General features: G+C 39.0%; 1 protein-coding gene across 1 annotated transcript in view; it reads left to right on the top strand.

The window, feature by feature from the left end:
• Positions 1 to 208: 208 nt before the first annotated feature.
• PRIM2 (DNA primase subunit 2) overlaps positions 209 to 21,795 on the top strand; it is a 106,188-nt gene continuing 84,601 nt past the window's right edge. Inside the window, exons 1-4 of the mRNA XM_032185805.1 lie at positions 209 to 362; positions 1,102 to 1,205; positions 1,508 to 1,587; positions 4,376 to 4,496. Of these exons, the coding sequence (XP_032041696.1) occupies positions 209 to 362; positions 1,102 to 1,205; positions 1,508 to 1,587; positions 4,376 to 4,496 (459 nt within the window). The remainder of the gene's footprint in view (positions 363 to 1,101; positions 1,206 to 1,507; positions 1,588 to 4,375; positions 4,497 to 21,795) is intronic.

Genomic DNA, 21,795 nt, shown 5'->3' with positions numbered 1-21,795 from the left:
GCGGGGCCGGAGCGGGAGCAGGTGGGGGGGGGGCCGCGAAATGGCGGCGGGAACGGGACCCGGGGGGGTGGGGGGGACACGGGACGGGACCCAGGACTTTGTCCTCTGTCCCCGTGAGGGCCTGGGGTCCCCTCCCCAGCCCCCATTTCTCCCCCTGCCCCGTCGCTGAGCGGCCGTGTGTGTCCCGCAGGCTTGCCGGCCGGCGGGGATGGAGTTCAGCAGCAGGGCTCGGCAGCGGCACACGCGGCTGGCCGGGGACCGGCGGGACCCGTACCCACACAGCCTGCAGTTCTACCAGGAGCCCCCCACCGAGAGCATCTCCCTTACCGAGTTTGAGAGCTTCGCCGTCGACCGCCTGAGGCGTGAGTAGGGTCCCCGGGCAAAGTCTGTCAGCCCCCGGGTGCCGGCCCAAACCTGCCTCACTTGTTCTTTTTTTTTTTTTTTTTTTTTTTTTTAAGCGTCTCTGTGGGGTTTTGGGTTCTTTTTGGTATAATTATGTCCTCCTGACAGACCTGATGTTCCCTGTCTGGCTGCTACTGACAGAAATTAGCAGCCCATGCACACTAAAGTTCACCCCTGTTAATGTAGGACGTGGTGCTGTAGATATTTTGAAGAGCTACAGCTGATTTCTCAGTGAAAGTTCCGTATGTAACCAGTCAGGTTTTTTTTGGGGTTTGGACTGTAGGGTTGTGTTTTATAAGAATATTTCAGTTTCTGGGTTTCCAGATATCTTTACTGGATGTCTCTCAGTGCAGCGATTGAAGCTGTTGTGAGTAAGGGTTCCCCTGAACTCCCCCAGACAGTTGAAGCTGAGCTTTTTTTAAGTCAGTACTATGAAAACTGATATTCTTAGGCTGATCCATCACTCAGGTGTTTCTGCTTCTGTACTGACTGCGTGGGTCTTGGAGTTGGGTGAGCTGTGCAGGTCTTGTGGGTCACGCTCTGTCCTCCGTACTTTGTAACCTTTTGCTTGCCTTACCACAAAAAGCAATTTATGTGGCCTTACCTTTCTGTTCATTTCTCAAGTCATGATATAGTAAGACTTTATTTCAAGGTGTTGTCTCTAATATTAACTTTTTTTTTTTTTTTCTTTCCTTCCAGTGCTTAAAGTAGTCGAAAACCTTGGTGTGAGCCATGTAAGAAGTAGCGATTTGTACAAAACGAAGCTGGAGGCCGAGTTCCGCAAACTTAAGTTTCCCTACAGAGTAAGTATAAATGAAAAAGAGGAACTCTTTTTTTTGCACTATTTTCTGTATACCATTCGGAAATTCTGAATAAGGATACAGGTGATGAAATACTATTCCTAAAACTTAAATTCTGGTATTCTGTCAGAGTTCTAGTTTGTCTTCAAGGGTATGGGTATTTTTCTTTTGTCCATCCCCTTCTTTGATAGTCTTGTGTTTGTTGTCCTAAATGTGAGTGTAAGTATGTTAAACGGCCGTGATAGATTAATTGTGGATTTTTTAATCTGTAAGAGATCAGTTCTCTGAAATAGTGTTTTTTGTAGGCTTTGGCAGAGGATGATTATGATGCAAGAAGAAAGGACCATATCTCTCATTTCATACTACGCCTTGCTTATTGTCAGTCGTAAGTACTTTTTGGATTGCTCTGCAGTCTTATTAATAACTTTAGTTGGAGATGTTACATTACATTACTTTATCATAGGTTTTATAGATACTACAGAGCTGAGTGGGTACTAAACAGAGAGGTTCAATCACGCTTTTCTTCTAGAAGCACGATTTCAACTGCGATGAAAATGCATATTCAGGGTGAAGATTAATGTCCAGACTTTGAAAGTAATTCTTATTTTTTAGTTTTGTAATATATAAACTTCTGGGTTTTACACACTGAGCATTGATTTGAGCCTATTATTTTTGGCATCTCTTTTTGAGAATAAAGTGCAGCAGTTTATCAGTCATTGTTTCAATTATACACAATTTAATTTAACTTAACTGCTGCATATGCTTCAGCTGTTTCTTAGTGATCAAAGAGCTATGTAATAGATTTTCTAATATTGTCAAAAGAGAGCCTTATTTTAGGGAAGCTAAAAATACTGCTTTAGTTCGAGGCTTTCTCCACTGACTGTTCTTTCCTTCTAAAAGAAAGATGCTTTTTTTTGGATGCTCGCATACTGTATTTTTTTTTTGGCCACGTGTAATCTGAGGCATGTAGTTGGTCCTGTCAGGTGCTTTTGTTTTGTTTCAGCTGCAGCCTTTGGATGATGGAGGTTGTTGGTGCTTCATGTCTATTAGCAGCTTTGTTATGCATCAGTATCATATGCATCAGTATGAACTCCTAACTCCTTGCCATTGCTGTCCTGTTTTATAATTAAAACCAGCAAATCCAAATGTGTTTGGCTTGAATTACTAATTCAATTGCACTTTAATGAAGTCTCATTTGTTTAAATTTGATGAGAGTGGTAGAACGTGTACTGTGTTACTGGGATAGCTGAGGTGACTGAATTGCTGCTGTGGATGCATACAGGCTGTAAGGGAGGACCAGGCCAGGAAAGCGAGGAGGGACTGAGCTCTAGGCAAAGAGATGGAGCTGAAATGGATGGAGATTTGCCTTGGAATAGGCCCTGGGACAGGTGAGAGTTTTGATGTAGAGTGGTGGAGAACAGACCAGAGCAGACCAGGCACCTTGCACATAGTTGGCTACAGCCTGCCTGAGCAGAATGGGATGGAGCAGAGGCCTCAGAAGCCTCCAGGTGGAGAAAACCTCACTGTGGCCCGTGGTGAGGCCCTTCTCTGGCATAGTTCATAATCCTGAAAGAAGAAAATGACATGAATAACACAATTACAAGTGAAATTCCTTCTTCTGTTCTCTATTATATATGTATGGGATTATGAATAACTAGTTCATTTCTAGTATTTATGTTCTTTTTGATTTTCCCTTCATCTCTTAAAAATTGCTCTGGAATCTCCTGGAATTAACGCCAGATGCAGATATTTGGACAGTTTTCTTTTTCTCTATGACTTTTCTTTTTAAAAGAAGGTCCTCATCTGTTGTATGATAGCTCATTTGGTTGGGGTGTTTCCTTGGGAAATGGGAGACCTGGTTCAAACCCAGTGTTTAGAGGAAGTATCCTAAGAGCTGGGCTTGTAGGGCAGGTCAGAGGTGAGCAGCTTGTTGAGGGTGAAATGTGGTGCAGAAATGAATATGTATTTTGGTGGGCTGCAGAATCAGCAGGACAGAGCTTGGCTTGGTATGCTAGGGGGAAAAACCCCTTGGGAAGGGGAAAGCTTGGCTGGGGTCCAAGGCACTCTGAACTTTAATTTGCAAATGTATTTTCATATGTTTGTATGCAGGTAGCCTTGATACAGGGCTGCAGTAAAGAAGCTGGCTAAAGGGTTTCTGCTTTAAATAGCTCTTTTGTTTTTCTTGAGAAGGTGGACTTAGTGCTTCGTCAGAAAGTGGGAAATGGTATCATAAGCAATGACATGCCACTGCATCCTGTATATTCTGTCCTGAAAAGCAGGTATTGCAAGAATGAATTATTTCTATGCTCCAAAACTGTCATGTTCTCCAAAAGATAAATTTGGGAGGCGAGTAGAATACCTTACTCTGTAGGATTTTACTGTATTAGGTCAGAAAAAAATGAGCTTGGCACAAATCATTAGATTAGGTGGTGAAAGCTACTCATATAGCAAGTGGTGTCTGAAAAGTGTGCTTCAATAGGCATAACTGCAAACTAGCTTGATTCAATTCCCTGTGGCCTGGCAGAGGGTGTGTTGCCAGGCGTGTGTTCTCTTGCTGCAGCCCCTTTCTAAGTTTCTAGTGGTCCAACAGTGCCACCCAGGGGTACAAGTTTGCATCAGCTTTTCCTGATAGGTGTGCATGTTCCTCCAGCTAGGGGATTCCCCAAAAGCAATATTTAAAAGGAGTAGGCTTTGTAATGCATCCTTAGATGAATTGTGAAGTTAATGGTGCTACCAGAAAATATTGTGCCATGGGGAAGAAGAAAAGCTGTCCTTTAAGGAGAATGTTATCTGTGGGTGGCTATCCTTATCTAGAACAACTAAGAAAAGATGAGACTAAAAGAGGTAAGAGATGGTTAATATACCATTTAAAAGAGGCTAACAACTTCAATACCTGCAGAGCAGTTTTTTGTATTGAGATTGACTACCTCCATTCTTCCGAAACGTGCACAGTCATGCTTCGTTAGGTATTGTCCCTTCAAAAGTCTTTTCTTATTAAGTGCTCCTTCCTGAAGGTTTCTTGCCTTCTCTTACAAGCTCCTCAGTTTGCGGGGCCCATGACAAAGTCAGTCCTGCATTTAATGTTGTGTTCACTGGGCTTGACATCTGCTTTATGTTGAAAGAGAGAACACACAATCAGAAAAGATACGCTGGTTTTGGTCATTTCTCTGCAGCGAGGAGCTCAGGCGTTGGTTTCTTCAACAAGAAATGGATCTCTTTCGATACCGCTTCAATGAACTGACCGAAGGTTTAAGGCAGAAATTCCTGGAGCATGTTAACTTACAATTTGAAGCTGTAAGTATGTTACTTTCTGGATTTGTGTTATGTAGTGTGTGCCTGATGTTTTTAAAACTTCTCTTAAAGGTAGTTTCTGTATTTCTGTTTAAAAAATAAGTGTGAACTTGAGGCTTAAAAAAAACCATATGGAACTCCTTCTGAACTTGGAGAATAGTCTTGGCACAGAAATGAGGATTAAGTGGTGTAATTTTGTGCTGCAACCGAAGGAGCTCTGTCTGCTTTATCAAACAAAATTTAACTGCAAACTGTGTAATTATGAAAACAAGTTAAACATTTTTTACTAAAGCTTATAGGAGGTATCTTTGAATCAAGATTGTAGATGGATTACTGTGTTGTTCAGGTAAGGCATTTGTATATTTCAAGTGTAAGTCAGAGCAGCTCAGGTTGGAATCACCCTGCTTTCTTTTGCGTGTTACTGATGAATTGTGTGAAATACGCTTCCCTCTTATTAAAGGTTTCAGTGACAATGTGATGGCTGTGTTTTATTGTAACCAGAAGTACGTACTGTGCAATCCATTCTCATCAGTTTACTTAAATTGGGAAATAGCCTTGGTCAGCATATGTCTTCTGTTAATAAACTTTGTTCTAGAACCTTTGCAGTCTACTAATCTTAAGACGTCAGCTTCTTGCTTTAGCATCCAAAACAAATTACACTGATCTGGAGATTTTGTAAATCTTGCCATTTCATGAATACTGAAACCTGGAAAACTGAAAACTAAAAAGAAATGCTTTCAAGGAATGCTTAAGAAAGCTGTTGAGGACATCATTAGAATATTATAATGAAATTAAGAAAATCCTGTATGGATTGCTCAAGAATGCAACTTGCTGCATAAGTGTCCACATAGGTGAAAAAAACAGGTTTCTGTTGTGCAAGTGGATTTGTAACACATGGTTGCATGTTTGTGCATGCTAAAATCAGTTTGATTCTGCTTATTTGTTGCTGCAAATTACTGGAATGTAGATGTGTAACCAAAGCTATTGTTTACTTTTTATTTAAGCTATTAGATGTAGTTGTTGAAGAATTTATATACAGTTTTAAAACAAATGGTATTAATGTACAATTAAATAAGTTTTATACAAACTTTATACCCAGGCATAAATATGAATTATAGGGTATGAACGTACAGATATTTAAAATATTTTAGCAAGTGGGGAACCTTGGAAATCTGACTTGTATATAGGTATTCCTCTTGGTATTAGATACTTGGTAACCTGATATCTTGTTATGGGATGAAATTAATCTTTTGCTGTCTTTCTGTTCTTTTTATTCCTACTCTGAAATGGAAAATGGATATTGCAGTTTCTGGATTAATGATTTCAATAGAATTCTGCATGGCAGCCACAAACTATTTTGTTGCAAAGCTCCAGGTTTGCTTGTAGTTCTCAGAATAAATAAAAAAGATGTATCATCGTCACTACACTGAACAAAAATTCTCTTAAAATACTACTTAATCAAAAAGACAAAAACAACAACACCCTTAAATATTCTAAGATGTAGCTGACTTTATGTGTAATTGTGTTGCTGAGTTGAAAGATGTGGAACTGGTACATATTGATGATGAAAGATGACTTGTGTAGTATTGAGAATGAATTTGTTTAGCTAAAGAGTGGCTCGTGGGCTTTCCTGGGTCTTTCTGAGACTATGATAAATGTCATTCCTTGGTTCAGCAGACATTTCAGCAAACGCTGTGTTTGTGGAGCTGTATTTCTGCTACTTATTCCCCAGTCTCATATTGTCCTGTCACAGTTTCAGCACTCAGGTTTGTGAGAATAAATTAATGTTTACAGGCTGCTGGAAATAGCTAGGAGTATGGCTTCATTCTGTGCTATTGAATGTGCCTTCAGTTTATTGAAATGATGAAGAAGGTATTCCTTTCTTACGCCTAGCGAGGCAACAAAGCATCAGTTCATTGAAAATCCTCTTCTGTCATGTGTGAAAGATTGCCATACGTATCTGAGAGAGGTCTAACCTCTGGTGGTATGTAGGAGCCATTAAAAATAAAGCCACTGTAAAAACTGTATTCTCTTCATGTTGTCCTTGTAAAAGGCTTTAGAAGGGAATTAAAGATGAACTGTCCTGTTCATACTTTTCTGTTGGAAGTTACAATGTTTTCATGCCTTGCTGTGCATAGAGCAAGGTAAAGCTTTGTATTCCACCTGTTAGAAATAGGGGTCCTCTCTAGTGAAAGGAAGTTCTGAAATTAATACTCAGTTTCTGTCTTGGTACACAGATGGAAATTCTCCTGTTGGATTTTAATTGCTTAAGATAGCCTGTGAAAGCTAGTTAAACTTTTCCAAAGAGAAGATGGCACGTTGCAACTTCTAGATAATGGCTCTGCACTTCAGAATTGTAGTCTCGGGTAAACCAGAGCTCCTGAGGTTCAGACCTTGATCTAGTCTGGCATAGCAGTGTCTCTAGTTCAACTCCTAAGAACCACTGTAAGAAGCGGTTCCTCAGTATTTAATTGAAGAACCAGTGGTTTTTTATTTTTTTTGTGGTGGAGTGGGAATGATTGGATTGTCCTGTACAGTTTGGTCCCAGTTGTCTTCGTTTACAGCACAAAGTGAAGCTAAATATAAAGAACTCAGTAAGTGTCACTTCTCTCCTTTTCGTGTTTGCTTATGTGCATGAGAAAGCAAGACGTGTGTTCTTACAACTTCCTGCAGAGGTTCTGCAGACTGCTTCCTGAGGTTGTGTGAATTTTGGATCGGGAATTACTGCTTTACAGAATCAAGAAGTCTTCAGTCTCAGTCAGGAATAATATTTAAGCAGCTGTTAAGATCTTCTTTGAAGATAGACACTCTCTAGCTTTCTTTTTTTTTTTTTTTTTGAAAAATGAAGATGTTAATAGCTAGGAGAAAAAATACCAGGCTTTCTGAATTTTTTATGACAGCTGTGAAGAGTTTGAATTGATAGGATTGATTTCACGATTAAAGAGAATTTTAATCAAAGAGCAAGAACTTTCTGAAAATAAAAATGGAAATGAAATCCAATGAAAATGAATGTCTTCACTTTAGTAAGGTTTTTGTGCATTTTGATTGACACTTATATCGCTAATGGAGCTAAATAGCTGGGAAAAGGTTTATTTCAGTAAGTAAATATTTGCTCTGTGGAGTTTTACCTGACTATAAAAAAGCCCATTAGTTATAAATGGGAGACAATAAACTGTTCAAAGTATTCAGAGAAATATAATGACATTGGCATAATGAATTTGTATTTGAACATGCATAGGATTATGATCATTCAAATTTATACCGTATTTGTGTAAAACAAAACAAACCACAAACATTAACAGTCTGTTATGGAAATTTGGAACTTAACATGTTCTTGAGATGTTTTTACAAAGCTGTCACTGGATTGAGTTAGTCCATTCATCCTCAGTGATTCCGTGAGAAACCTCTGAAACCTCTGGGCTTTCTCAAAAACTCTAAGCTTGCTTTGAGTGTATCTTTGAGACACTCTTTGTGAGCTACTAGAAGGTAGATTGCATTTTAATCACTTGTTGGTCAAAGCTATTCCCAATGTTTTCTTGCAGGTAAGTGTATGAGATTCCTGGACTTGCTGCTCAAGCAACTGGAACTGAGCTTTCAGTGCTCAACACTTTAAGCACGTAACATTTTGGAGCACCATATATAATCCTGCCTCCTTATGCCAGCATGGGCGAGAGGTAGTGCGTGTGGTCTTGAATAAAACATCAAGAAAGGAGAAGGGTAAAAGGAAGGCAAGAGTCAAAGTGGATGAGCAGGATTGATAGACCTCGTTATTGTCTTTTTTCTTTTGGTTAGTGGTGAGCTGTTAACTGGCGTTGAACCATCACATGAAATGACAGCCTCATTTGGTTCCTTATTACAACATTTGCATGCTATTAGTTAATTGCTTACACTTTTATTTTAAACTCTGTAAATGTTTGTAGGCTTTTACTGTGATTGAGATCCTGCTGGAGCCTTGGACAGCTAACACGGTTCCAGTTAGCTGTAAATGGTAGAGGGGGAAAGCATTACCTAGATGGCAGCAGTGGTTTACTTCTGTTTAAGCAAGAGGTTGTTAGGTAAAAAGAGATTGTTAGGACTGTGGTGGCAAGGACTGAGGTTGTGCTCAAGAACAGAGACTGATGAGGAGTATTTGAAACTTTACTATTGTTAAGATTTGTGTTTGAAAAACTCAAACTTACAGCCTCTCAGAAGCTGAGACCATTATTCTGTGTCTCTGACAATAACTGGCTTCAGCTTTTAGTTCTTGGCATTAGTTTGGGACAGTAATGAAATTGCTTTCTTGTTCTGTTTTGTCTAAAGCTTTCATAGAACCACAGAGTCACTTAGGTTGGAAAAGGCCTCTGAGATCATCAAGCACAACCTGTAACCTAGCACTGCCAAACCCCCTGTTAAACCATGTCACTAAGCTCTACATCTACATGTTTTTTGAATACCTCCGGGGCTGGTGACTCAATCACTTCCCTGGGCAGCCTGTTCCAATACTTTACAACCCTTTCAGTGAAGAATTTTTTCCTAATATCCAACCTAAACCTCCCCTGGTGCAACTTGAGGCCATTTCCCTTCACTTGGTGCTGTTTTGTGTAGTGTAACAAGTTTTTGGCTCTTAATCAGAATATAAAACAGCTTATTTGGCAGAAAAAAAGAAAGATTGCTTTAATAAAGTCCTGTTTTGACTGCAAATAGTACAAAAATAATAGAAACTAGTATGCTTTGTAGTATCTTGGAGCAGCTGTCTTAATTGGTTCATTTCCATTATTTATTATCTAATGTAATACCGACAGCTTTTAGAAAATAAATGATTTCAGATTTGTGCTGTTCAGACACATGAGCTTTCATAGCTGTATCTGCATTTTCGATTGCTTTTTAAAAATTAAAACTGATTAAATTTTGAAGAAGATTTCTATCTGAAAATCATTTGCATGCCTTTCATGAATAGCTTCACCCACAAAATTGTCTTGACAGCTATCGACTCAATTCAGAACTTAGCCTGTGTTTTCTCAGGAAGTAAGCTCGAGTTGAACCATGGTGTCAAAAGCAATGTTTACAACATAGCCTTCTTTCCAGTGAGGAGAAAGACAGGGAAGAAATCTAGTTTTTGAACTTCAGAAAGTACTTAGAACTTTTGGGGGCAAATATAAATGATTTTATACACATACACTCACTCTGTGATATGTTGTTTGGTAGAAGTTTCATTTTCTTGTGTTCCTGAGAGTGGAAAACACATGAATACGCACTCAGCCTTTGAGTATGTTGAGATGTGAGAGCTTCTTGCTTGTGTTTTTGTCTACTGCATTTCTTGCCACTTTAGTAGGGGACATTCAATGAGAGAAGAGGATTCTGCAATGATAGTTTTCTCCCCCAGTGTACAAGAAATACCTGCTAACCAGTTCCATGTTTCTAAAGCTTGCTTATTTTTTGGCCTGTACTCTTTAAGTTTATTTTCCCCTGATATTTTGAATAGTTGCCACGATAGCAGAAGAATCACGGAATGAATTGGGGTATTTCAGTGTGTTTCGAGTCTGTTCTGTAGACTCGCAATGTACGTATATTTCATAAATAAAAGAAAGAAAAAAGGTTTTGAAGGGATAGTGCTGTTACCATTATTTAAATAAATGTAGGAGCTTTTTACCTATAGCAGGTAATTTTCAGCTCTCAAGGCACGTTAGTCTGTGTGTAAAGTCAGTCACATAGGGAGCATGGGAAACCCTTAAGCAGCACTCAGGGGATCTAAAGGCTGACATTGAAGGTGACAGAGCCCATCAAAGAGTATACACAAACACAGGTGTGCAGTTCAGATTTATATTAATTTAGGAGATTAAACCATTAGAATCTTACTAGAAATGAATAATTACAGCTGTGATGCCTGACAGTTTCAGGCAGCAAAAGCTATTAATACATTTTAAAGATATTTAAAGGGAAGTGTAGTGAATATTTTAAATACTATAGCCATGGAAGGAAGTATTTTAATCTCAAAGTTTATCAGTATATGAAATAATTATATAAAGTATGTGGTTTTGCAGGTAAATGACGCTTGGTTGTTAACTGGGATTTTTTTATTTCTTGTGACATCTGATGTTTTCCTTTATTTAATTTAGGGGTCCCCAATTGTGTTTCTGTCAGATTATGCTATATGACCACTTTGGAGTCAGTTGATGACGTTATGCCCAGGCCCTGCTTTGTCATGAGCCTTTATCACTGGGGTTTGCTGGCTCTGCTTTTTCACATGCCCCGCTCTCTCTGTGCCCCTCATTCTTCCCCCTGCACCTGCATCAGCTTTTTCATATCTTACTTGTAGATGGTTATATGTACCTGTATCAGAAGCCCTTGAGAAATGACTACTCTTAGACTTTTTTTTACTGTAATACTGCTTTTGGACCTTCATAGTGTGAGCTAAATCCTAGTTTATTGATTTGAACTTTTGATTGGCTTTTTGATGTTATGAGAATATTTATGGCAATTGTCGTTATACCAAGTTGTTATTGAAGAGCTTTCAGTGCCTGTAAGTTTAAGGAAAGCCACAAGGTGGCTGCATCAGTGGTGTTCCTAGAAATTCCTGAATTAAGGTGTTGAGCTTGCTGTTGTTCATGTATTATGGGACCCACAACTGGCAAATTAATTAATCACATTGATGACAACCTGAAGCCATAAAAGTGGAATAAATTCATTTTTTCCTCTCTGCTGTTGATCTTTTTCTTTCCCTTCAAAGCTGTGTCTGTGCATGTCACGTTACATGGTAACTCCTGGACTTCAGGCTGGGTGTTTGCATGCTTCTGAAATAAAAATAGACCTCTAATATATTCAGCTTCTTTCAGCCATTTCAAGGTGTTTTGTAAGTGATGAGAATACTCTAAAAGAGTATTCTTTGCTCTTTTTATATATGCCAACTTGTCATTTAAAGCATTAAAAGAGAAATTGGGTCAAAAAGTATCTAGCCATACTGGTATTTTGGGTTTGCTCAGTAGTTAGAAGTAGAGTCCCTTGGATTGGTGACTGACATGTCAGTTACTGTGCATTAGTATTCGAGTAATATTGCCTTAGAAGGAAATGTCACTAACAGAAGTCTAAATTGGCTTTCTCTTCAGTCCTTGTCCATTTAATTTATATGTTAATTCCTATAATCATTAACACTTCTTTCTTTCCATGCGTTTGACTTTGTCCTCAGCTGTTGCTCGGTCCTTCTGTTTGCTAAAGTGACAACGAGCAGAAGCTTCCTCTTTGCAGCCCTCTTTATAGAAGTGTCACTGTAGGGGCTGTCACTGAACTGTCTAATTTGTCTTTAGACAACTGCCGTGTTCTGGGGCTTTTAACTTCTAGTTCCTGGAATGGCTCTGCCATGCTCATTTTATCATTCTCTTCTGTTTCTCTTTTTTTTCTGTTTCTTTTGTTGTGAAGTAACCCTCTGTAACTGACCCAGCTTGTTTTTTGCATTCATCCTCCCTGTGTACAAATCTCTGTAGCAGCAATGCCTAATTTTGCTCCTAAACTCCGGGAGATTCTCTTGCTCCTGCATGGACTCCACGGGCTGCAGTGTGGAGATCTGCTCCATGTGGGACCCATGGGCTGCAGGGGGACAGCCTGCTCCACCAGGGGCCTCTCCACAGGCCACAGGGGAACTGCTGCTGTGTGCCTGGAGCACCTCCTGCCCTCCTGCTGCACTGACCCTGGGGGCTGCAGAGCTGCTTCTCTCTCATTTCTCACTCCTCTCTCCCTGCTACTGTAGCACAGCAGTTTTTTTTTCCTGTTTCTTAAATCTGCTCTCCCAGATCACAGTATTCCAGCTGAACCACTACTAATGCTAAAATGTTACAGAGACAAAATTCATGTATCGTCCTTATTTTTTTTAAATCCTCAATATTATAATAGAGCAGCTCCCAACCTTGGAGAGGTGGAGTTTTCACTCAACTCCTTTTTTCAGAGCACCCAGTCGATCAGCTTTTCCTGTTTGTACAGAGTTGGCTTAGAGACAGAGCCCTGCAACTTCTGTAGTGAAATACAGCCTTCGTTTTTAGAGGAGATTCTCTCTTCTGATCCCGTTCTCTAGAGCTCTTGCAGTATCCCCGGTCTCATGGCAATTAAAGTGTACCCTGTTCCTGTTGTAATGACCGGGTTGGTAACTAAAATATCAAATAGCAAGTACTGGGATGGATGCTTGCAGAATTTGGCTTAATCCACCTTTTTGTTTTTGAGGTCAATTTTTCCATGCATGCTTTTTCCACTTGGTTTTGTGCCCAGGTTGTAGGAGATTCATTTGATCTGCTTTATTTGCTTGTGAAAAGTGTCAGATGAGAGTGACTTTAAGGGCTCTGGACACAATATAATGTTTGCATTTTTCCCATCCCGGAGGTTCTGCTGCACTCTCATGGAGGCAGCGAGATTGGCTCAGCACAGGTTGGTTTTGACACATCCAGGTGGGCCGATAATTGTCACCTGTGCTATCAGATGCTTTGTTTTATTGATGTATCTTTCCAAGAATTGAACTTGATATACTGGAATGCAGAATAAAATGTAAAGTTTGATCTCAGAATGTATTTTACTGACATTCTGGTGATTGCCTTGATTATTCTGATCTCCTGTGACCGTTCTTTCATCTTGTCTTCAGGCTGTTGGCTCCTCGAAACGTAGCTCCTCGTTGTTGCTTCCTCAGGAAAATGAAAATTAAGAATTACAATCATGTCCTTATCTGCTGTATAAGGATGATGTGTAATTGAATTTAGACTCCCTGTAATGTTTCTATTTTGTGTTATTTGTTCTGCACAGCGCAGAAAGATAAACTTCAAAGCGTGCTTTCTTCTCTGATATGTTTTTCTCTGTTGCTGTTACCTCTCCATAGAGCATGAAAGATCCTGTTTAAATCATCTGAGAACTCCTTTACCTCTGAAAAGCCTCTTGAAATCTAAAGAAGGATTACGTCTTTTTTTATAACTTCTAGGATAGATGCTTTAATTTTACCACAACTGGCAGTTTCCTAGAAATAACTATTTTTTTTATTGCTGTTATGAAATGCGCTGTTTTAACAAAATGCTTTGTATCCCAGTAGTGGGGAAGGAACAGCAGGTGGGAGCAGGCAGCTGGGGGAGCCCATGCTCTGTATGCATCGCTGGCATTTGAGAGGAAAGAATAAGAGCTGCGAAATAAAAGGAAAGAGCAAAATGCATTAGTGGAGCTAATTTTTTTTTTTTTTTTTTTTTGCCGTTGTGCTTCTTTGATGTTGAAGTTGAAGTGCTTTTTTTAGCAGCTTTAATCGGCAGAAATTAAACTTCTTTAATTTCCATTTTTATGATCACAGCATTCCTGTGAGAGACTTTCTGATTATTACTGTTATGCTTTCTTCAGAAAGCATTTATCTCAGTAGTGGGGCAGATGGATAAATATTTGTGGTGTAGCTTCGTGGAAAGATGTTTAATGGCCGCCTTTTTAGAAGGCAGGGAAGATCCTGAAGTCAGTTTTGGATTAATGAGAATGGGACTAGTTTGTGTCCTCAAGTACAGATACAGGTGAAGAAAAATAGTCAATATTGTGTCTGTCCACTGAAAGGTCACGGCTGTAATTAGTCATTTTGATGCCAGGTGTATAAACCGTGATGTTCTTCTCTTTGGGTTTATAGCTTTGCATTTCAGAGGCTTCAAATAACATTTCTGCCGTTCCCGAACAGAATGGGGAGGAATGCTTAAAAGTAAAAACTGTCTAAAGCCTAAATTTATGGTATGGAAACATGTCAAGCTAAAGCAGTAGCTGTGTTCAAGTAGGCTGCAGTTTGTGCTTGTAAGGGAAATGGCTCAGAATTTTACCTTTGTTTCCTGCTACTTGGATCTTTTTTCCATTTGTGTGAAAGCCAGCAATACTTGTACAGGTGTTAGCAAAGGTCAGAAAAAATGCATGGCTGAGTGGGGAACAGTGTCTTGTTGTTGTTGTAAGCTAAAAATATGTGTTCTGCCACACTTAAAGTTGTAATAGAAACAAAATTGTACGTGGAAAAGCTTAAGGATGGTTGAAGTGCTGGAGTTTGCTAAGGCAGTGAAACCTACACCATGAGCGCTTCAAAAAAATGTGACAGGTTACTTTTCATCCTCAAGTACCTCTTTGCAAAGGAAGTAATTTCTCTGTTTAATCATTTGAGGGTCAGAAGATGGATTTAACTTAAATCAAGTGAAAACAACCGGCTCCGTGGTCACAGACAAAAAAAAAAATTGGTTCTTGGCCCTGATAGAGAGAGAAACGTGCTGATCTTTAAGCCTATGGCTACTTGCAGTTGACTGAAGTCATGTTTTAGGGGAAGACGACCCCCAGGAGACCTCCCTCCCTCCTTCCTCAGCACTGTTAGCAGCAGGGGAATCAGCCAGTTCAGCCAGCAGGTGGTACTCTTGGGCTGCTCTGCTGCAGTCCCAGGTTTGGAAGTCGGACTGGCAGCTCTGTTCACAAAGTAATAGCACAGCAGTGGTTTTTCCAAAACAGTCTTACTGACCGGCTGTATGCCTTATTCCCAGCTCATCTTAAAATAATAGGCTTGACTGCAAAGCAGCTTGAGTTTTTTAGCGAGTTAATGTTATAAGGTTGGGGAGATGAGGTAAAAACATAGACAAAAAATGGCCATGTTTAGACTTAAAGCTAATTGTAGTATTCTCTTACAGACATTTTTAATAGAGCTTAATTCCCAGGTGAATATAAGCACATCTCGTAAATCTAAGAGGCGGAATTTTTGAATGGGAGGAGGGCAGAACATGCACTTGCCACTGTTTTTGTATTGACAGGATGAGTGAGGAGAGGTCTTTATTTACCCTTTTAATGATCCCTTGAACTACAAGCACGGCTTAGCTTCTCCACGACTAAACAAGCATTTTGCTGCAGTAATTCTAGTTGCATATATTTATTTGCACATATGGTGTTGGTGATGTACTATAAAATGGTGGAATTAAATAAGGAATAAATGTGACTGAGGAATATAGAGCTGCCGGGGACGTCCCTTTTCACCTTCGTAAACATACAAACAACAGTTTACGTAAATTATGCAAAATGCTAATTAAAAGTTTTAATTTGGTAATCATCGAAGTTTGATTGGAAACAGATGCTGATTATCTGCCGAAATCTAAACGGACCCTTGTAAGTTAGCTTTTATTGCTTAAAATTGACTCGTGAAACTAATTAAAGTCAAGCTAAAACACAAACCATACAGCTAAGTCACTTATGCCCCTTCTAGTGGACCGTGATTCTTATTAAACAGCTTCGTGCAGTTCATCATTTCGATTACAGTAGACTCCAAAGGCCTTACTTAAGGTTGAATTCTTCTGTACTGGATACGGTGCACACTCTTTTTGCTTTGCAATATGGATTTTTCCTGCTTTGAAAAAGTTATGTGCTTGGAAATAAAAATTGCAGAAAAGGCTGCTATAAAAATGAGACGATAAATACATTCTTCCACTTAATCTAGCTGAAAACAACTAGACAGTGCTTGGAGTACAGTTGGAATCCGGAGCTGCTTCGTGTTCTGCTGCAAGCCTGGCTTCCCGAAGGGACGTGAAATGGCAGCTGTGCCAGAAATGCAGGGCAGGATTGGCGTCTTCTACACCATGTTCTTCAGCTTATGGCAGGAGAGGTGGAAGGGGAACGGGCACCAGTTGTGTGCTGATGTGCTCTAACACTCTGCGATTGACCAGGTGACACTAGACTGCCATTATCTGATGGCTTGGAAATGAAAAAACAGCGAGTCCTAACCTGATCCTTGGAGATCCTCAGTTCTTAGCAAGTGGCAATTTTGGGTTTTATTGGAAGGAACCTACTGTGGACAAGGAGGAGGATCTCACAAAGTGTCCTCTCTCTTTCTATAAATCTTTTGGTCATTCTGTTTGGCCATAAAGGAAAAGAAAACTGGGTAATCAATAGCGGCTGGTCTTCCCCCGCCCCCTAATGGTATCTGTATGTTACTCCAAAACCTTTACTTTCTTCTTAAGTGTCAAGTTGTCAAGTTTTTTTTGTAGTGGGTAAGAGTGATTCCAAAATGAATGTATTCTTCACGTAGCAGTGAGTGCAGTAAATTTGGAAATGTTTATTTTTTTCTTTGATACAGCTGTGTGAAAGCTGATAGGATAATTTGGGCAGTATGTAATTAAGCTGCAAGTATGACTTACTCACTGGTGTTTTGGATAAAAGCTTCATAAAAGCCTCTGCAAACACGGAAATGCTCTTCCCTGCTAATCCAGTGATTAAATCTAGATAAACATTTGTTAACAAGTTTCTGTAAAATTAGTCTGACGTTAGCTTTCTGATTTGGAAACAGCGGAAAATCTGTTGCCATATTTCTCATAAGTTTTCAACATAAGTTTTTTAACTAAAAGAGGGGAGATTTGCATTAGAGGTTAGAAGGAAATTTTTCACTCAGAGAAGGATTTTTGTAGTTGAGAAGGATCCTTAAAATGTCTTTCCATGCCCACTGTAGTCTTTGAAATAAATACAACTGCATGAATGTATAAGAGTACATAAAGGCAAGTGCAGCCCTTTATATTTATACAGATGCCAGCAACTGAACTGGTTCGAGTACCATGGGAAATAGAAATTTCTTCTCACTTCATCTATGTCTGGCCAAAATGGACTTTCTCTCCTAATAAGCCTTGTGAGATTGGCCAACAGATTTGGGAGCCTCTGGAATGTTTTATTTCAGGCTTTTCATGCTCTAGGACATTTGGGCATGATTTCCTTCCATAGTCAAGTTATTATTAACTAACTACTTGAATACACTTTAAGTTTAAACTTTAAACAGTATCTAAGCTAGTGTGGTTGTATTCTAGTTGCAGCTTACTTTGTGCAGTGCTGTGTGCTAATGGAAAAGATTGACTAAGAAAGATAGTTTTGTCTCTTTGATACTTAAAATTGTAGTATAATACCGAGAGACTGACACTCTCACTTTTCGAGAAGGGCATTACACTATTTAAGCACTACCTGCTCAGTAACTAAAAGCAAGCTTTAAAACTTGCACTCTCCATAGACACCAGTGATGTGCCTGTAAATACCTGGGGATGAGTCCTGGAAAAGGAAGAGAAGTTCTTGTTCTCTCCTGGGAGATGCAGTAACAGCACAGTTAGGAAGCGTGGTGCACAGTAGTATAATGGGTGAATGTGTCTTTATCCCTTCCTTAAAACAGTAGGGATATCACATTTATTTGAAGGTTGTTTTTTTTTTTTTTTTTTTTTTTTTATAACCTCGCTGCTAAAGTTTGTCTAAGCAAGTTCTACATCTTGAATAATTCATCTTTCAATCTGAGTTTCTGTGTCTCTGTTTCCAGGATAATTCTGTGATCAAAATCAAAGAATAAACTGTATATAGTAAGCAAGAAAACTGGAAGCAATGCACCTTGTCCTAGATCATTGTTTCCTTCCTTATTTCCTTCTCATGCTGCTGCCTTTTTTTGTTTTATGTCTTGGTTTTTCTCATTTTTCTAAGTCTCAGAGACTTGCGATGAATTGCTGAACCGTTTCAAGCTACGGTATGTGACCTGCTGTCACTGAAAAGGGAAAAGCCTTCTCCTGGCGTTATTGTTCTTGCTTTTGCCTTGGGCAGACTCGGTAATGAGCAGTTGCAGTTTAAGAAACTGGCAGTGAGCTCGGCAGGCAAAGCTGGTGAGTTGTTTTCTGTGGGTACACAGGTTGCATCAGGTCCGTGCGGAGGGCGAGCTGGGTGCCGGAGGCAGAGCGAGGAGAGGGCAGAGCTGCGTGGCTATGGGGAGGAGAACAAGCCCTTGGTGCTTTGCTCTTGGGTCGGATTGGGTACTTTGTGTAACTTAAAATTCAGAATTGCTCAGTAAAATCTGCCCAGTTCTGCTTGCTAATGCCTTTTTTTTTTTTTTTTTTTTTTTTTTTTTTTTTTTTTTTTTTCCTTTTTGTGCCACCCTCAGAAGGCTTCTGTTGATCTTCTTTTATCTCTGGAACATCACAGTATTTTGTCTGTGAACATCTTTGAGTGCTGTCGAAAGTTAAGCAGTCTGTTTATCTTTCTGATCTTGATTAGAGTCTTAAAAGCTGTATTTAAGTGTCTTAATTTTTTAATGATTACTGGAATGTATTAATGCAGGTGGCGTTTTAGATACAGAATTACGGAACGTACAAAGCATAGTGTTGCTTTAAAAGAAATAAAAGTTTTTTCAGCCTGCACGAACCAAGAAAAAATGGGATATATGTCTCATGATGCTCCATGTATAGATGTGTATGTATCACCTACATTTTAGATTATAATGTGGTAGTTACTTTCATGGCATTACGCCTGTTAGAAATGGCTCAGACTTCAAAATAGGATTAAATAAAAAAAAAATAGGATTTATTAAAAGAATATAAAAGAGTAGAGGTAAGCAAACAGCGCTGGGTGGGAGTCTCCGCTCCACCAGGATGCACACCAGTTACATCAAATAGCTGTTTTTTATGCTCCTAGACTAATACATATTCATTACTACTTCTAAAAAAAAAACCAGGTTATTATAATTAGCTTCTGGGGTCCAGTCCCTCATACTGGAGCATGCGCATCAGTCTCCGGTGGTCCCTCTGGGGGTCTCTAGGGGTCTTTCATGCTGACGGCTCGTAGTCTTCCTCTCCAAGTTTTTTTCTTGTCCTTCCCCTTTGTACTCCTTGGCACCGGGTCAAGTTTATACAGCATCCCCTGCAGGTCTTGTCTCCTAGCCGTCCTTCAGCTTCTTTTTTTCTTCTTCTTAATCTCTTGGCCACCTGGCCAGATATCAGAAGCCTGCATAGTATCCCATAACAGTCACTAGTTGTTATCAGTTGTTCTGAAACCCCCAGACATCAAAGACTTCATACAAACACAAACAGCTTTCTTATTGACACTTCACCAGTAATTAAAACATTCTTCACCAGCCATTCACAGGGACAGTCACACCTATAGCAGTGTTAAGTTAATCTCGAAGAAGACAAAAAAAAAGGCTGTAACTGTTAGAAACAGAAGTCCGGAATAACAAAAGCAAACAGGTTCATAAATTTGAGGAGTATTTTCTGAAGACTTGATAAATTGACTAGAATGAGGGGGAGACTGGGACATACTGCATCCGTGGTTCAAGAATTAAATTGCCAGTGCAGGGCCCAGAGGCAGACAGGACTGTTCTTTATGGACACGAATTGTTGAAACATTCCTAACACGCCTTCAATCAATTTTAAATTATTTTATGTTTTAAAAAATTGCAGTCCTTAATGCCTATGCAAGGTTATTTTTAATGTTCCACTCTTTAGGGAAGCAAGTTTTATTTTTATGCACTTTAACTGCCATTAATGTGTTCTGGAGTTTTCACCCAGCTTTAGTTAAGGGCGAAGGATATCCCTCTTTCCTCTTCTGCTCTCCATTAGCTGAAAAAAGGAGAGCAAGGGGAATTCGGTCAAAAAGGGAGATGGAGTGTTCGTAGGGCTGCTGTAGAATACTGAAATGGTTTTCCTAACCTACAAGATATTGGAGGCTCTGAGAAGTAAATTATTTAACAGCTTCGTAAGTATTATTTACTATTAAAATAAATATGTTTAATAATAATATTTATTAGTGTTTAAAAAACTATTTTTTATGGTTGTATTTGTGGACAGGGCTGTCAATAAACTTATCCAAGACTTCAGTCCTGGCCTATTAACCTGTTTTCTTCTGGAGTTTTCACCAGGATCGCTCTTACCCAACAGTGTTATTTTTTTTTTTTTGATGGTGAGATGCAAGAAAAATGTGCAATCATTGGGATTTGCATCTGCACAAATTTTAGACAGTTGATTACAAATAAAGAAGGATCAGGACAACTCATGAGGTTTGGATGGAGTCAGTATAATTGTTATAGGTATATTTTAAAAATTAAAATTGAAGGTAATATGGAGTAAGATGGCTTTGTGGATTAAAATCAACTAATTGATTGTTTCAAAAAGCAAAAGAAAGCAGTCCTTGCCTTTCCCTGTTTTCAGTCTTCCCCCAGTTAGCAGTCCTGTCTATAAAAGTCAGTGCACCGTGTTTTAATGGCTTTCTATTTAAACAAACAAACAAAACCAAACCACCACTACAAAAAAAAAACACCCAAAAAACCCAAACCAACCAGCCAAACAAAACTTTCTTGGCTTGGCTGCCCCTCCCCTCCCATGAGACTACCCTAGAAGAAGCGATATATTGTCCTGCTTTTTTTCAAGGACTGTTTTACTATGGGGTTGGAATGACATGGACATGGTAGACTGGGCTCTCAAGCTATTTCTATCTTCAAGTGTACCATATATTTAGAAATCACAGAACTGTTAGGTTTGAAAAATGGAAATCACTATTCTGGAACTTTGGTCTATAATGGGTGAAAGCTTGCAGGCCGATACAGTGACTTAGGCTGACACAAGATAATTACATTTACCCAAGAAATACATTGTTTAAAAGTAGTAGAAATGTTTTGGTAGCACTCAGTGATGTTTGTGTAGATTTTCAGAGTGTTGTGCTTTAAAAGCTGGAATTGTTCTTCTCAAAAACTAACAAAAATCAGATCATTAATGAGAGTGTTGGTGTAGACTGTTTTCCTTTATCATTTCTACAAACTCTATCAATTGTTTTGGTACAGCTACTTTGTTAAAGAAAAGTGATTTACTTACGGGCTCTTTTTTTCCTGACTATTAGACTTTCATATGCAGAAATATAATGCTACTCTGTATTTCCTCTGCCTTCCAAGTTACATTCTTCTATTTTGCTGACCACATTATGCATAGATGGAATCATTAAACTGTTCTAATTTAAGTGGCTTTTCTCCCGTATTTGGTGCTATTCAAAACCTATGTTATTAAGTAGTTGAAGAGCATAATATGTATTTGTATGTGTATGTATTTGCATATTTGAATTCAATATATTGCTGTTAGGAAATGTATTTTTCATGATTTTTGTTTCAAGTTAGAAATTTTTTCTAAGTACTTCAAGATGTTAAATTAGAGTATTGCTGTGTAATTCTCTAAAACTGTGAAAGCACTAACACATGGTGAACAATAAATGTCCCATTGTTCTCATTCTCGAAGAAAAAATCCATATGTCTGTGATCTTTTAAAACTCTGATTTTAAAAATGAGCTGATACTGGTACTTAAAAAAATCTAAGATAATTGTTTAGGATTGTAAAACAACTTTGTCTTTCCAATTGTCATTCAGTTACCATGCTATGTTTTAGTGAATGCAGTAAATCTAGATATAAGCATGGATCACCACAGAGGCTGATTTTGGAGAGGCCCATTTTTGAAAAGCATGCTTTTTTATACTTGTGTTAATGTATAAAGTATTATTTTTGTGAAGTATTATACTTTGAAGTCTGCATTACTACTTTAGAAA

The sequence above is a fragment of the Aythya fuligula genome, chromosome 3 (genome assembly GCF_009819795.1).
Source record: "Aythya fuligula isolate bAytFul2 chromosome 3, bAytFul2.pri, whole genome shotgun sequence".
In the NCBI taxonomy this organism is placed as follows: Eukaryota; Metazoa; Chordata; class Aves; order Anseriformes; family Anatidae; genus Aythya; species Aythya fuligula.
The sequence above is the reverse complement of the archived record's forward strand: the minus strand, read 5'-3'. Positions and strand labels throughout refer to the sequence as shown.